The sequence below is a fragment of the Macaca fascicularis genome, chromosome 6, assembly GCF_037993035.2.
Source record: "Macaca fascicularis isolate 582-1 chromosome 6, T2T-MFA8v1.1".
Lineage (NCBI taxonomy): Eukaryota > Metazoa > Chordata > Mammalia > Primates > Cercopithecidae > Macaca > Macaca fascicularis.
The window spans coordinates 61,107,469-61,119,639 of NC_088380.1; the positions used below are offsets into that span (position 1 = coordinate 61,107,469).

The 12,171-nt window shown below is 38.2% G+C and overlaps 1 protein-coding gene across 5 annotated transcripts in view; it reads right to left on the minus strand.

Moving 5' to 3' along the window:
* The window catches only part of SLC38A9 (solute carrier family 38 member 9), an 88,224-nt gene that overhangs the window by 44,917 nt on the left and 31,136 nt on the right, over positions 1 to 12,171 (minus strand). For 3 of the 5 annotated variants that reach the window (XR_001491401.4, XM_015451517.3, XM_005556907.4), the window contains exons 4-7: positions 4,038 to 4,170; positions 1,278 to 1,399; positions 1,081 to 1,144; positions 752 to 845 (exon numbers count right to left, since the gene is read on the minus strand). Coding sequence is in view for 4 of the 5 variants with exons in the window: in XM_015451517.3 (XP_015307003.1) it covers positions 752 to 845; positions 1,081 to 1,144; positions 1,278 to 1,399; positions 4,038 to 4,170 (413 nt within the window). In the remaining variant the exon portion in view is untranslated. The remainder of the gene's footprint in view (positions 1 to 751; positions 846 to 1,080; positions 1,145 to 1,277; positions 1,400 to 4,037; positions 4,171 to 12,171) is intronic. The other 2 variants (XM_073993457.1, XM_065546275.1) reach the window with 1 other exon arrangement.

Consider the following 12,171-nt stretch of genomic DNA (forward strand, 5'->3'; position numbering starts at 1 on the left):
GGTGTTCACACAACTTCAAATATTCATTACTAGAGAGTTGCTTACATTTTCATATTTAGGAGATTCTAACATTTAGATCTTTTGGTATCAATAGGTAAAAACAAGTCACCATTAACTGACAGGAAGCATAGAATTCTCAATTTAGTTCTAGCAAAGACATTATTTTATAAATATGAGTTTTTAAATGATTCTTTTTTTTTTTTTTTTTTTTTTTTTGAGACGGAGTCTCGCTCTGTCGCCCAGCCCAGGCTGGAGTGCAGTGGCGCGATCTCGGCTCACTGCAAGCTCCGCCTCCCGGGTTCACGCCATTCTCCTGCCTCAGCCTCCCGAGTAGCTGGGACTACAGGCGCCCACAACCGCGCCCGGCTAATTTTTTGTATTTTTTTAGTAGAGACGGGGTTTCACCGTGGTCTCGATCTCCTGACCTTGTGATCCGCCCGCCTCGGCCTCCCAAAGTGCTGGGATTACAGGCGTGAGCCACCGCGCCCGGCCTTAAATGATTCTTATGAAGAAACTAGCACCACAGTGAATGCTCTCTGCAAGTAACTCCCAGCTTCTCTGAATTTCAAAGGCAGCCGCTAATATATTATTAACAAATTCAATTTAGCTGAAAGCAATGAATTACAGAAGTAAATCTTTAGGTACAAAGTAGACAGTTGACACACATGTGGCATATACACACTAGTGACCTGCCTCAAAGGGAAATGCTTATTAATACCCATAATCTATTGTCACTGTGTCAAATTCTTACATATCATAGTCCGTGATTTCACTACTCGGTAGCAGCAATAAAGTGTTAAAAGGCCCATCAGTATGATGACACACATTCCAGTAGTAAATCCAGCCTGTTTAAAAATAAAAGTATAAAACAGCATACATCAGCATGTAAGCACAAATTCATATGCAATTATTTTACCCTAAACAATCATGGTAAAAACTTGACAACTCATGAAAAACTAAATATAACCATCTATTTTCTTTCATGAATTTTATGTAGATTCATTAAAACCTCTGTTATAAAACTTGCAATATAAAGAGAAAATCATTTAGGCAAAAAGTGTGCTAAAAAATTAGTATTACCTGTTTTATGCCCCAAGGAATGCTTAGTATAGATGTTCCCATCATGGTATTCCAAATCATAAAACTGAAAACACAGAGTAATAGCAGTAAAAAAAATGGAGTTTGCCTCTTCAAACATTTGAATTGAGACAAAAAATAACCAGTAATTTTCATTCACATACAGTTTAAGTCATGCTCCAAAAAGCCATTTCACTCACATGGTTACTAAACTGGTGTTTTTACCGTATCCTTCAGTGTAACTTTGAAGTTTATAAGCAGAGCCCAATGGGCTATACACATAGCACTCTTCTGGACCTGGAACTACATGGTCTGGGGCAATCTGGTAAAAAGGAAACATAGAGAAATGTCAGAACCAGGAAATGCAAAATGGGATATTTTCTACACATCACATCACCTGACTCTAGACACCTTTTTTTTGTTTGTTTGTTTTGAATGGAGTCTTACTCTGTCGCCCAGGCTGGAGTGCAGTGATGCAATCTTGGCTCACTGCAAGTGCCGCCTCCCAGGTTCACGCCATTCTCCTGCCTTGGCCTCCCGAGTAGCTGGGACTACAGGCGCCCACCACCACGCCTGGCTAATTTTTTGTATTTTTTTTAGAGATGGGGTTTCACAGTGTTAGCCAGGATGGTCTCGATCTCCTGACCTCATGACCCACCCGCCTCAGCCTCCCAAAGTGCTGGGATTATAGGCGTGAGCCACCATGCCCGGCCCTCTAGACACATTTTAACTATCATAAACAAGTACTATGCATCCCTGATTAGTGAATTAAAAAGTTCTTTTTCAAATATGGAAAATCTAACTAAAAAAGCAAGAGTTTAAAAATCCAAAATAATTTTGGGATTTTCAGAAAACGAGTGTGGATGCAAGTACTATGCATCCCTGATTAGTGAATTAAAAAATTCTTTTTCAAATATAGAAAATCTAACTAAAAAAGCAAGAGTTTAAAAATCCAAAATAATTTGGGATTTTCAGAAAACGAGTGTGGATGTATACACACATTCATTAAGAATGGCTATATCATTGTTAATTTTATATCACTGTTTACATACTTTGACTTGCTAGACTCATCTCAGCATCAGTTAACAAACGGCATTCAACTTTGGTGCACATGCTGACTCTATCTCCAGGCAAACAATATACATTCAAGTATAAACGTGCTCAGCTGAGATCTCGGGGGTTTGTTTCCAAGAGCAGAGCCTCTAGAAGGTCTCAACTAGACCCAGAGATACTGGATTACCTCTACTTCTCCAAGGGCTTAAGTAATTCCATTATGCAACTAAGACTTTACCACAACTACTAATGTCAAGGCCTAAGGGGAAAAAGCCAAAAAAAAATTGAGAAAAAAATTACCCTACCTAGAACATTTTGGAAATCCCTATTTTGGCCATGCAAGAGGAAATCTTAATATTTATTTCACATAGCTATTGTTTAGGCTTAAATGAGATAGCTACATTCCAGTGATGCCCAATCACTGGTCCTTATTAAATGTTAATGAATGTTGGTTCTCTTTTTATTAATAATACTAATTTTAAAATCCTATTTTCTCCCAGAATGTTCTCATTTTCAGTTAAACTTGCAAGTTTCTGAATATCCCATATGTGGTAGTTTTTATAAACTACCAAATTATTTACATATTTTTTATCCTAAAATAGTAATAGAGATTTTTAGAAGATCAACGGTCAACAAACTCTGGCTCATAGGCCAAATCTGGCTTCAACCTGATTATTATATAGCCTCTTTCCTGAGAATGGTTTTTATAATTTTATAAATTTTTAATTTATAATTTTGATGATCATAAAATGAAGAATATCATGTGACAGTATGTGACCTCAAAGTCTAAGACATTTAGTATCTGGCCCTTTGACTCTTGGTTTTGATCAATAAAAGAATAATGCTAAATAAGAAACTACTATATTTATGTATGTACGTATTTCAGTTTCCCTTTTTTTTTTTTTTAAGAGATGGAGTCACATGGCTGGGCACAGAGGCTCACGCCTGTAATCCCAGCACTTTGGGAGGCCGAGGTGGGTGGGTCACGAGGTCAGGAGTTCAAGACCAGCCTGGCCAACATGGTGAAACCCGTCTCTACTCAAAAGACAAAAATTAGCCAGGCGTGGTGGCACACACCTGTAATCCCAGCTACTCGGGAGGCTGAGGCAGGAGAATGGCTTGAACCCAGGAGGCAGAGGTTGTGGTGAGCCAAGATCGCACCACTGCACTCCAGCCTGGGTGATAGAGCGACACACCATCTAAAAAAGAGATGGGTCACACTCTCTCGCTCAGGAGAATGCAGTGGCACAATCACAGCTCACTGCATCCTCAAGGGATCCATCCTGGGCTCAAGGGATCCTCCTGTCTTAGCCTCCCAAGTAGCTGGAACTATAGGTGCGAGCCATCACACTTGGCTAATTAAAAACATTTTTTTTTTGTAGAGACAGGGTTTCACCATCTTCTCCAGGCTGGTCTTGAACTCCTGGGCCCAAGTGATCCTCTTGCCTTGGCCTCTCAAAATGCTGAGATTACAGGCGTGAGTTACTGTGCTCGGCCAGTTTCCCATTCTTGTAGAAAATTTCTAAAAAACTATTTCCCTTGTAGCTTCAAAGTTAAAAATTGACCACACTAAGCAGAACCTGTTATTATTTGCTATTAGTCAATGGCCTAACCTGCCATTTCAAAAGTAATTTATCCTCCTCAGAGATTTGGGGCATGAGGATCAGGGGAATTTTCCAAAAAAATCTCCAGGTTGTTGTCAACACAGAAAGATTGTGTCAAATTTAGATAAGAATGAACTGGCCTGAGATGTAGGAAGTGTATTAATTACTGTCTTTGACTTTGCATGATGCTGTCCTTGAAATACAGTCAGAAAAAAGTTCAATCACTGGGAGGTGCCCTGGCTTATATTGTTCACTGTTCATTTCATCTGAATTTTAGACTATTAGTAATGTTTTGTCTCTTACCAGTGCCTTGTCTGCAGGAGTGGTGAGCCGGCTGTAGTAATGAATTCTCTTGTTCATGGCGGAGGCATGGTCACTAACCCTCTGAATGACATGATTCACATTCACGATGTTTGTGGGCTCTATATAGAAAGGCCTACAGAAGGGAATATACACTTGACAAAAAGTGTTCAGCCAAAAATTCTGGAAGTCAGCCTTTGAAGAAAATAACTTCTTGTCCTACATTAGTAATGGGATGCACAAAGGCAAGGCATTGACTTCTCACTTTTGGTGCAAAAAGAAAATGTCACAAAAGAAGTATTATCCTATCCACAGAATAAAGCTTTTGTCTCATAACACTTTTACTTTAAGCACACTTTTTTAATCTTCAGGAATTTAGCATCAGAGAAGACAAAACAGAAAGAACTCAAAACAGTTATTAAAAAGAAATATAGCAGCTATCAGTTTCCAACAATGAAACTTAAGACAGCTTTGAATAGTCTCTCAAAAAAGCTTTTGGCACTAAATCAGAGAAATTATGGACTAAAATGTCCCTCTCCTGAAGAGTCTCTACTCCTTCCTTATGGGCCAAAGCTATTTCCTATGATAAACATAATTCTTATTCCTTGGTTCATGTATTAAGGATTAGTGACCTCAACTATCAGATCCCTTATGAAACTTATCCAAATCAGTATAAAATGGAACATCAGGACAATGGAGATATTTTGCCTCATTCTACTTTTTGTGGATTTTAGTAACATACCCTCTTATTTATATATATGCTTCCTTTCCACGACTGCATCCTAATCAACTGCAGATTTTGGTGTTCAATCATCCTTTTCAGTCACCAACCTCTTCGGTTTCTTTCTGACACTCCCTCATTTTCTTCTGAAGTTTCCAGTAATATACTATCCAAAATGAAAAGACCAGGCAGAGTTTTATGAAAAGACTGTATCTTTTCATAAAAGATTCTTAGACTGCTGATTCTTAGACTCCTTGAAGTCATAAGTGACACTGTGCCCCAAATTGTACATAATTTGCCATTTCAGGCACAGATCCAAATAAAGAAGAAAAAAAATCCAGATTTATCATTGGTTCCACATAACTACTTTATACTTACAGTTCTGAAAGAAACTTAAAATGTAGTAATATATGGTAATCATTTCTGGAGATACTGTTAACCTAATTTTTTTTTTTTTTTTTGAGACAGAGTCTCACTCTGTCGCCCAGGCTGGAGTGCAGTGGCACGATCTCGGCTCACTGCAACCTCCACCTCCTGGGTTCAAGCAATTTTCTGGCCTCAGCCTCCAGAGTAGCTAGGACTACTCTGGTAGTACTCAGGTTTCAGACCAGCTAGGCAGCTCCTCCGTTCTGTCCAGAAGCTACTGAATTATAGGTCTTTGTTGGTTTGTTTTGATAATGTTGTACAAATACATGTACTCAGGTGTGCACCACCATGCCTGATTAATTTTTGTATTTTTGGTAGAGATGGTATTTCACTATGTTGGCCAGGCTGGTCTCCAATTCCTGACCTCAGGTGATCTGCCTGCCTTCGCCTCCCAAAGTGTTGGGATTACAGGCATGAGCCACCACACCCAGCCATTAATCTAATCTTGTGGGAAGTACTTGAAAAACCAAGTGACTGAACATTTAATTTCTGCTATTTTTCTTATTAATTCTGTGATATTTGAGAAACGGTAGCAGAGGTGTTAAACTTAGTTTTATCTCTCTAGTTAGCATACAGAATCTTTGAATCTTTTATTATTTGTTTTTTACCACACCACCTAAATATGCTGGGTACTATATAGGTCAATTCAATGAATATGTAAATAGAGCACTTATAGAGCAAATACGTGAATATAGGGATCAATATGACGTATCATATATACTAGTGCTGTGGTTTGAATATGTCCCCCAAAGTTTGTGTGTTGGAAGAAAATCCCTAATGCAACAGTTCCAACAGTGGAACCTTTAAGCGGTGATTAGGTCATGTGGGCTCTGAGTTCACAAACAGATTAATGACATTATCTTGGGAGCAGGTTAGTATCATAGGAGTGGGTTCCTGGTAAAAGAATGAGTTCAGTTCCCTTCCTTCCCCCTACTCTCTCTCATGGTCTCTTTGGCCCTTCCACAATGTGGTGATAAGCACGAAGTCCCTCCCTACATGTGGGCCCTTTGACCTTGGACTTCCCAGTCTCCAGAACTATAAGAAATAAATCTCTGTTCTTTTAAAATTACCCAGTCTCAGGTATTCTGTTACAGCAGTATAAAATGAACTAAGACACTAAGCATATTATTGTTAAGTGAATTAAGTGGTGTCAATATATTTCAAAGGGATATAATAAAAATGAATGGGTCAGAAGCTGAAAACGCAATCCCTACTTGTAAATTTGGTAGTCTGCTGTAACTACCAATTATCTCAAAGCATTATGATGTCCAATATATTTGTATCTCTACTACGACACTCAGTGGTACTAAAAAGCAACATAAAAATATTTATATCTGGCAGATGGCTTAATTATACCTGGGGTCACACTCTATAGTGCATTCTTTTTGCTTCGCAAGAATGATGCCCTACAAAATTCAAGAAAGAATGATAGCTTTAATACCAACATAATGCAAAGACTGAAGCTAGTCATGGATTACCAAAAGAGACTGATAAGTATCATACTGATAGAAAGAGATGTAGGTGTTCTATTGCTAGCCTTTTACTTTAAAAATTCAATGGTATTAGTTCCAACCACTAAGTTGGTTTGAGGCCTGCTTGCTGAAAAGCAGTCAGGAAGTGCTAAATATCTTGGCTCCTGGTTTCTCACAGAAGTGTTAACTGCACCAGTTTAGTTGGCTTGACTACTCTGAGGGCAGAATGACTCTGAAAGTTTTTCTTTTCCAACAGTTTTCATCGAGATGCTGAGTGCCTATTCAAACAAATATTCTGGAATCTTTTCAAAACAGTCTCTTCAAAAAATATACAACTCAGCATATTTAACTGAATTATTAGAAACATATGCTTAAAGCTTCATTTGAGAAGAAAAAAATATAAACTATATTTTTAAATTGAACTTTAGTTGGATCTGAAAACACTTTTAAAATTAAACAATACTATACAGAGAATATTCAGAATAAGACTTTTGAAACTTGGGCTTTCTTTTTTTGATCATAGTTCACATGACTGCTCCCTATCAATATTACTTCTCATTTGAAATGTAGTTCAGCTGTGCCACACTGAAAATAAAGAAGTCATATTTATCTTACCTTATACATATTTATGGTCATGCCACAGAAAAAATGCTTTCAATATTAAGCAAAATTTACAAAATATTTTAAAATGTGAGTCAAACCTCATATTTTCATTTAATACACATATAAACAGAGAAACCTTATTTCTACCTAATACCTTTTCTAGATTCCACTCCTTAAATTCCTTAAAAATTTTTGGCTTATACATCTGTCTCCACCCTCCTACTGACCAGTTATGCTTCTCTGAAATTTAACAACAATGTCATCACTCTTAAGAAGGTCTGTACCCCAAATGAAGTACAAAACCAGGTGCAACTGAATTCAGTATTTACGGATATGCAGACAACAAAACTATTACAAACCATAGGGAAATTATTATACAAAGTCAAGATAGTGGCCATCCCTAGGGAGGATGGGGGATGTGTTTGGTGAAGGACACATGGAGAACTGCGTTTTGACCTTATGTTGCTTGGATGGGTGTTGGCTTTATTATTCTTTCTTTCTTTCTTTGTTTTTTGAGAGAGCGTTTTACTCTATCGCCTAGGCCAGAGGTCTAGGCCATGGTTTACTGTAGCCTCAACCATCTGGGCTCAAGCAAGTTTCCTGCCTCAGCCTCAGCCTCCCAAGTAGCTCGGACCACAGGCGCACACCACCATGCCTGGCTAATTTAAAAAATTTTAAAAATAGAGGCAGGGTCTTGCCATATTGCCCAGGCTGGTCTCAAACTTCTAGCACAAGCAATCCTCCTGTCTTGGCCTCCCAAAGTGTTGGGATTACAGGCATGAGTCACTGTACCTGGCCTATAAATACTTCTTAAATTGTACATATATGAGGCACTTCTTTGTACATGTGATATATCAAAAATAAACTTTTAAAAATAGATTTTAAGTGGACACATCCTTTCAAAATTTAGTAGAGAGGTTGAGAGAGACTAAAAAATCTTTTGTATCATACAGAAATTTATCGGTTATGTTGTGGCAAACTTAAACAAGCTACCTATTTTTCTTCTACAAGAAACAACTACTCCGAATTTGATGACTTTTTCTATGATGACACATAGTTGTCAATAGTATGCTACATAGGTACACAGCGGATATTAAAAACAACCCCCTCCCACATACTTAATTTATCTCCCTTCAAGATAAAGATAGTATTTTAATTACCTGAGAAAGTAGTTGCTTTAAAAAAAGAACATTCTTTGTATAATAATAAATGTTTAGAAATGTTTCCATTGTTAGATGGTTTTATTGCTGAACATGTCTGTCACCAATAAAAACTCCTATCTGCAATTTCATACACATGGATTCAAAATTTTCTAAGATTTAAAAACTTCCAAATGAAGAATTTAAATGGTCTTTGAACCTGTCATTAAACATGACAGAAAAATCAAAGTAATAATTATAATTCTAAAGCAAATTGCACTACCAGTATCTTGGTATTTACTCCATGTATTAATACATGCAAGTATTAATACTAATATTTTAATTGAAAAGTGTGCAGAAGTATAACAATGTTTAGAAATCAGTGAAATTAAATACTCAACATATTTCAAATGTGGAAATTTACAAACATTATAAAGTATCAAATAAAACAATATATAAAAACATAAACATTAAAAAATAAAAACATAAACATTAAACAGTTAGGATTCTAACATAAAGTATTCAATATGACTGTATGCAATGCTTCTTTACCCTTTGTAAACTTCCACCCAGTGTGCCTTTCAAAATGACACCTCTCAAGTAATCATTCCAGAAAGACTTCAGGACCTTCCTAAAGTGTTTAGTACTCTTCCAATGGAGATTTCAGACCAGCTAGGCAGCTCCTCCAATGTGTCCAGAAGCTACTGAATTATAGGTCTTTGCTTGTTTGTTTGTTTTGAGATAGGGTCTCATTGTGTCACCCAGGCTGGAGTACAGGGGTGCGCTGATAGCTTGCAGCAGCAATAGGAGGCTCAAGTGATCCTCTTGCCTCAGCCTCCCAAGAAGCTAGGACTACAGGTGTGCACCACCGTGCTCAGCTAATTTAAAATATATATATATATATATATATATTTGGTAGAGATTGGGCTCTTCTTATGTTGCCCAGGCTGGTCTCAACTGATCCTACTGCCTCTGCCTCCCGAAATGCTGGAATTACAGGTGTGAGTCAACATGCCTGGCCAAGAATTGTTCCATCTGTCAACTCTTCTCCTTCCCCCAGCAGAGACTTGCCACCTTCTGAGGGGTCCCTCTAAATCAATACTTTTTTTTTTCTTGTGTGTGTGTGTATGTGTGCGTGTATTGTGTTGGGAGGGAGGGTAGTGGCTGGAACAACTGAGTGGTAAAGTAGAGCTAGAAGGGTGTCAGAAACGAAGGGGAAGGCAGAAAAGTAGAAAAGAAGAGCTTAGGGGACAGGCTAGAGAGAAAAACTCAGACTAGACAGAAAACCACAAAAGGTGAACGAGGTTACTGGTTTTTTTCTTTTTTAGACAGAATCTTGCTCTATCTTGCCCAGGATGGAGAGCAGTGGCACAATCTCGGCTCACTGCAGCCTCTACCTCCCGGGTTTAAGCAATTCTCCTGTCTCAGTCTCCCAAGTAGCTGGGACTACAGGCATGTGCCACCACACCCAGCTAATTTTGTATTTTTAGTAGAGACAAAGTTTCACTATGTTGGCCAAGCTGGTCTCAAGCTCCTGACCTCAGGTGTGCCACCCGCCTTGGCCTCCCAAAGTGCTGGGATTATAGGCGTGAGCCACCGTGCCCAGCCAATTACTGGTTGTTTCTAAATTAACAGTATTAAACCAATGAAAACACTAGTATTTTCAGCTTAAAAATAGCATGGAATACTAAATATACAAACTAGTACTGCAATCACTAAATGTAAGAATTGGAGGATGAAAATTCATCATGCAAATTTCAACAAAAAACATCACATGTAATTGTTGGATGAGACTGAAATGAACTTTGGTTTTTCCTTTTTTTTTTTTGAGACAGGGTCTTGCTCTGTCACCCAGGTTGGAGTGCAGTGGCGGTGTGGTCATTGGCTATTACCTTGAACTTCTGGGCTCAAGTGATCCTCCTGCCTCAGCCTCCCAAGTAGCAAGTAACTGGGACTAGAGGCATGTGCCACCATGCCTGATTAAGTTTTTTTTTATTTTTTGTAGAGATGAGGTCTTGCTATATTGCCCAGGTTGATCTTAACTCCTGGCCTCAAGTAATCCTCCTACCCTAGCCTCCCAAAATGTTGAGATTACAGGCATGAGCCACTGTGCCTGGCCTGGAATAAACTTTGAATCAGTTTAAATTACTGTGTGACAAAGTATTAAATAATAAAGACAATGTTAAAGTGAAAACAAAAAATTGTCTATACTGCCAATAAATCAAATTTCAAGTTAATTTTATCAAGATTGATTATATCTTTCTAATAATTAAAAATTTCTATGTTTTATAGAGTATATAATATGTAACTATAGAAGTACATGTACATAATTTGCAAATGAATATGTGCATGCACACACACATATGCAGTCTCATTTTTTTAAGATTGTTATTTTTTTTAACCAAGTGGCAGAGTGAAAAAGCTTTTGAAAAAAGCAAATGTTAATAAACACTTGGTTGAAGATCATGAGTTCTCTGTTTTAGAATTCCAAACTGTTACTTAGTTGAAAGTAAACAACTTCATCAACAACATATAGACAAAGAACTTGACCTGAAAATTAATTCTCAGGCCCATATATTTTATTATAGATTCTGCTGAAAATAAATTTCAAAATTCTTTTCAATGCAATTTATGTTTTTTTTTTTTAATTTTTTTTTATTTTTTTGAGACGGAGTCTCGCTCTGTAGCCCAGGCTGCAGTGCAGTGGCCGGATCTCAGCTCACTGCAAGCTCCGCCTCCCGGGTTCACGCCATTCTCCTGCCTCAGCCTCCCGAGTAGCTGGGACTACAGGCGCCCGCCACCTCGCCCGGCTAGTTTTTTGTATTTTTTAGTAGAGACAGGGTTTCACCGTGTTAGCCAAGATGGTTTCGAGCTCCTGACCTCGTGATCCGCCCGTCTCGGCCTCCCAAAGTGCTGGGATTACAGGCTTGAGCCACCGCGCCCAGCCAACATTTTTTTTTTTTTTTTTTGAGATGGAGTCTCGCTCCGTCGCCCAGGCTGGAGTGCAGTGGCGCGATCTCGGCTCACTGCAAGCTCCGCCTCCTGGGTTCACGCCATTCTCCTGCCTCAGTCTCTCGCGTAGCTGGGAATACACGCGCCCGCCACTGCGCCCCGCTAATTTTTTGTATTTTTTAGTAGAGATGGGGTTTCACTGTGTTAGCCAGGATGGTTTCAATCTCCTGACCTCATGATCTACCCGTCTCAGTCTCCCGAAGTGCTGGGATTACAGGCGTGAGCCACCGCGCCCGGCCTGCAATTTATGTTCTTAAATTTTGGTTTTAAAAAACTCCAATAATTTTTAAAAATTCTACTGTGCTAAGAATCTCTTATTTTTATGTCTACAAAATGATCAGCAAAAGAAATGCAAGTTTTGAGTTTTTTTTTTTTTTTTTAAATAGCAACACTGGAATGAGGCTTAAAGAATTATATAAACAACAGAAACATTTTAACCAAGTTAAGATGCTTCCATTTTTCTCTAGGTTGATGTAAACAATAACACCACCACCACCACCACAACCACTCCATTCCATCTTCTATCTAGAAAGAGCAGTTCCAAATGGGAAATGGTGAGTGACATTCCACAAAGGAAAATTAGGAATGTGGAAAAAATTCCCAAGTGAGAAAGTTTTCCAAGCAGCTTCTCCTTTTATCCACTTTATTAGGATGTCAAAATAACTCACAAATTGTCTCAATCTACTTAAGTGCAATAAGTTAAGAGTATTATTAACTTAATATTTTGAAATAAAGAGCATGTCTTAATTATAAATAAAGAGTAA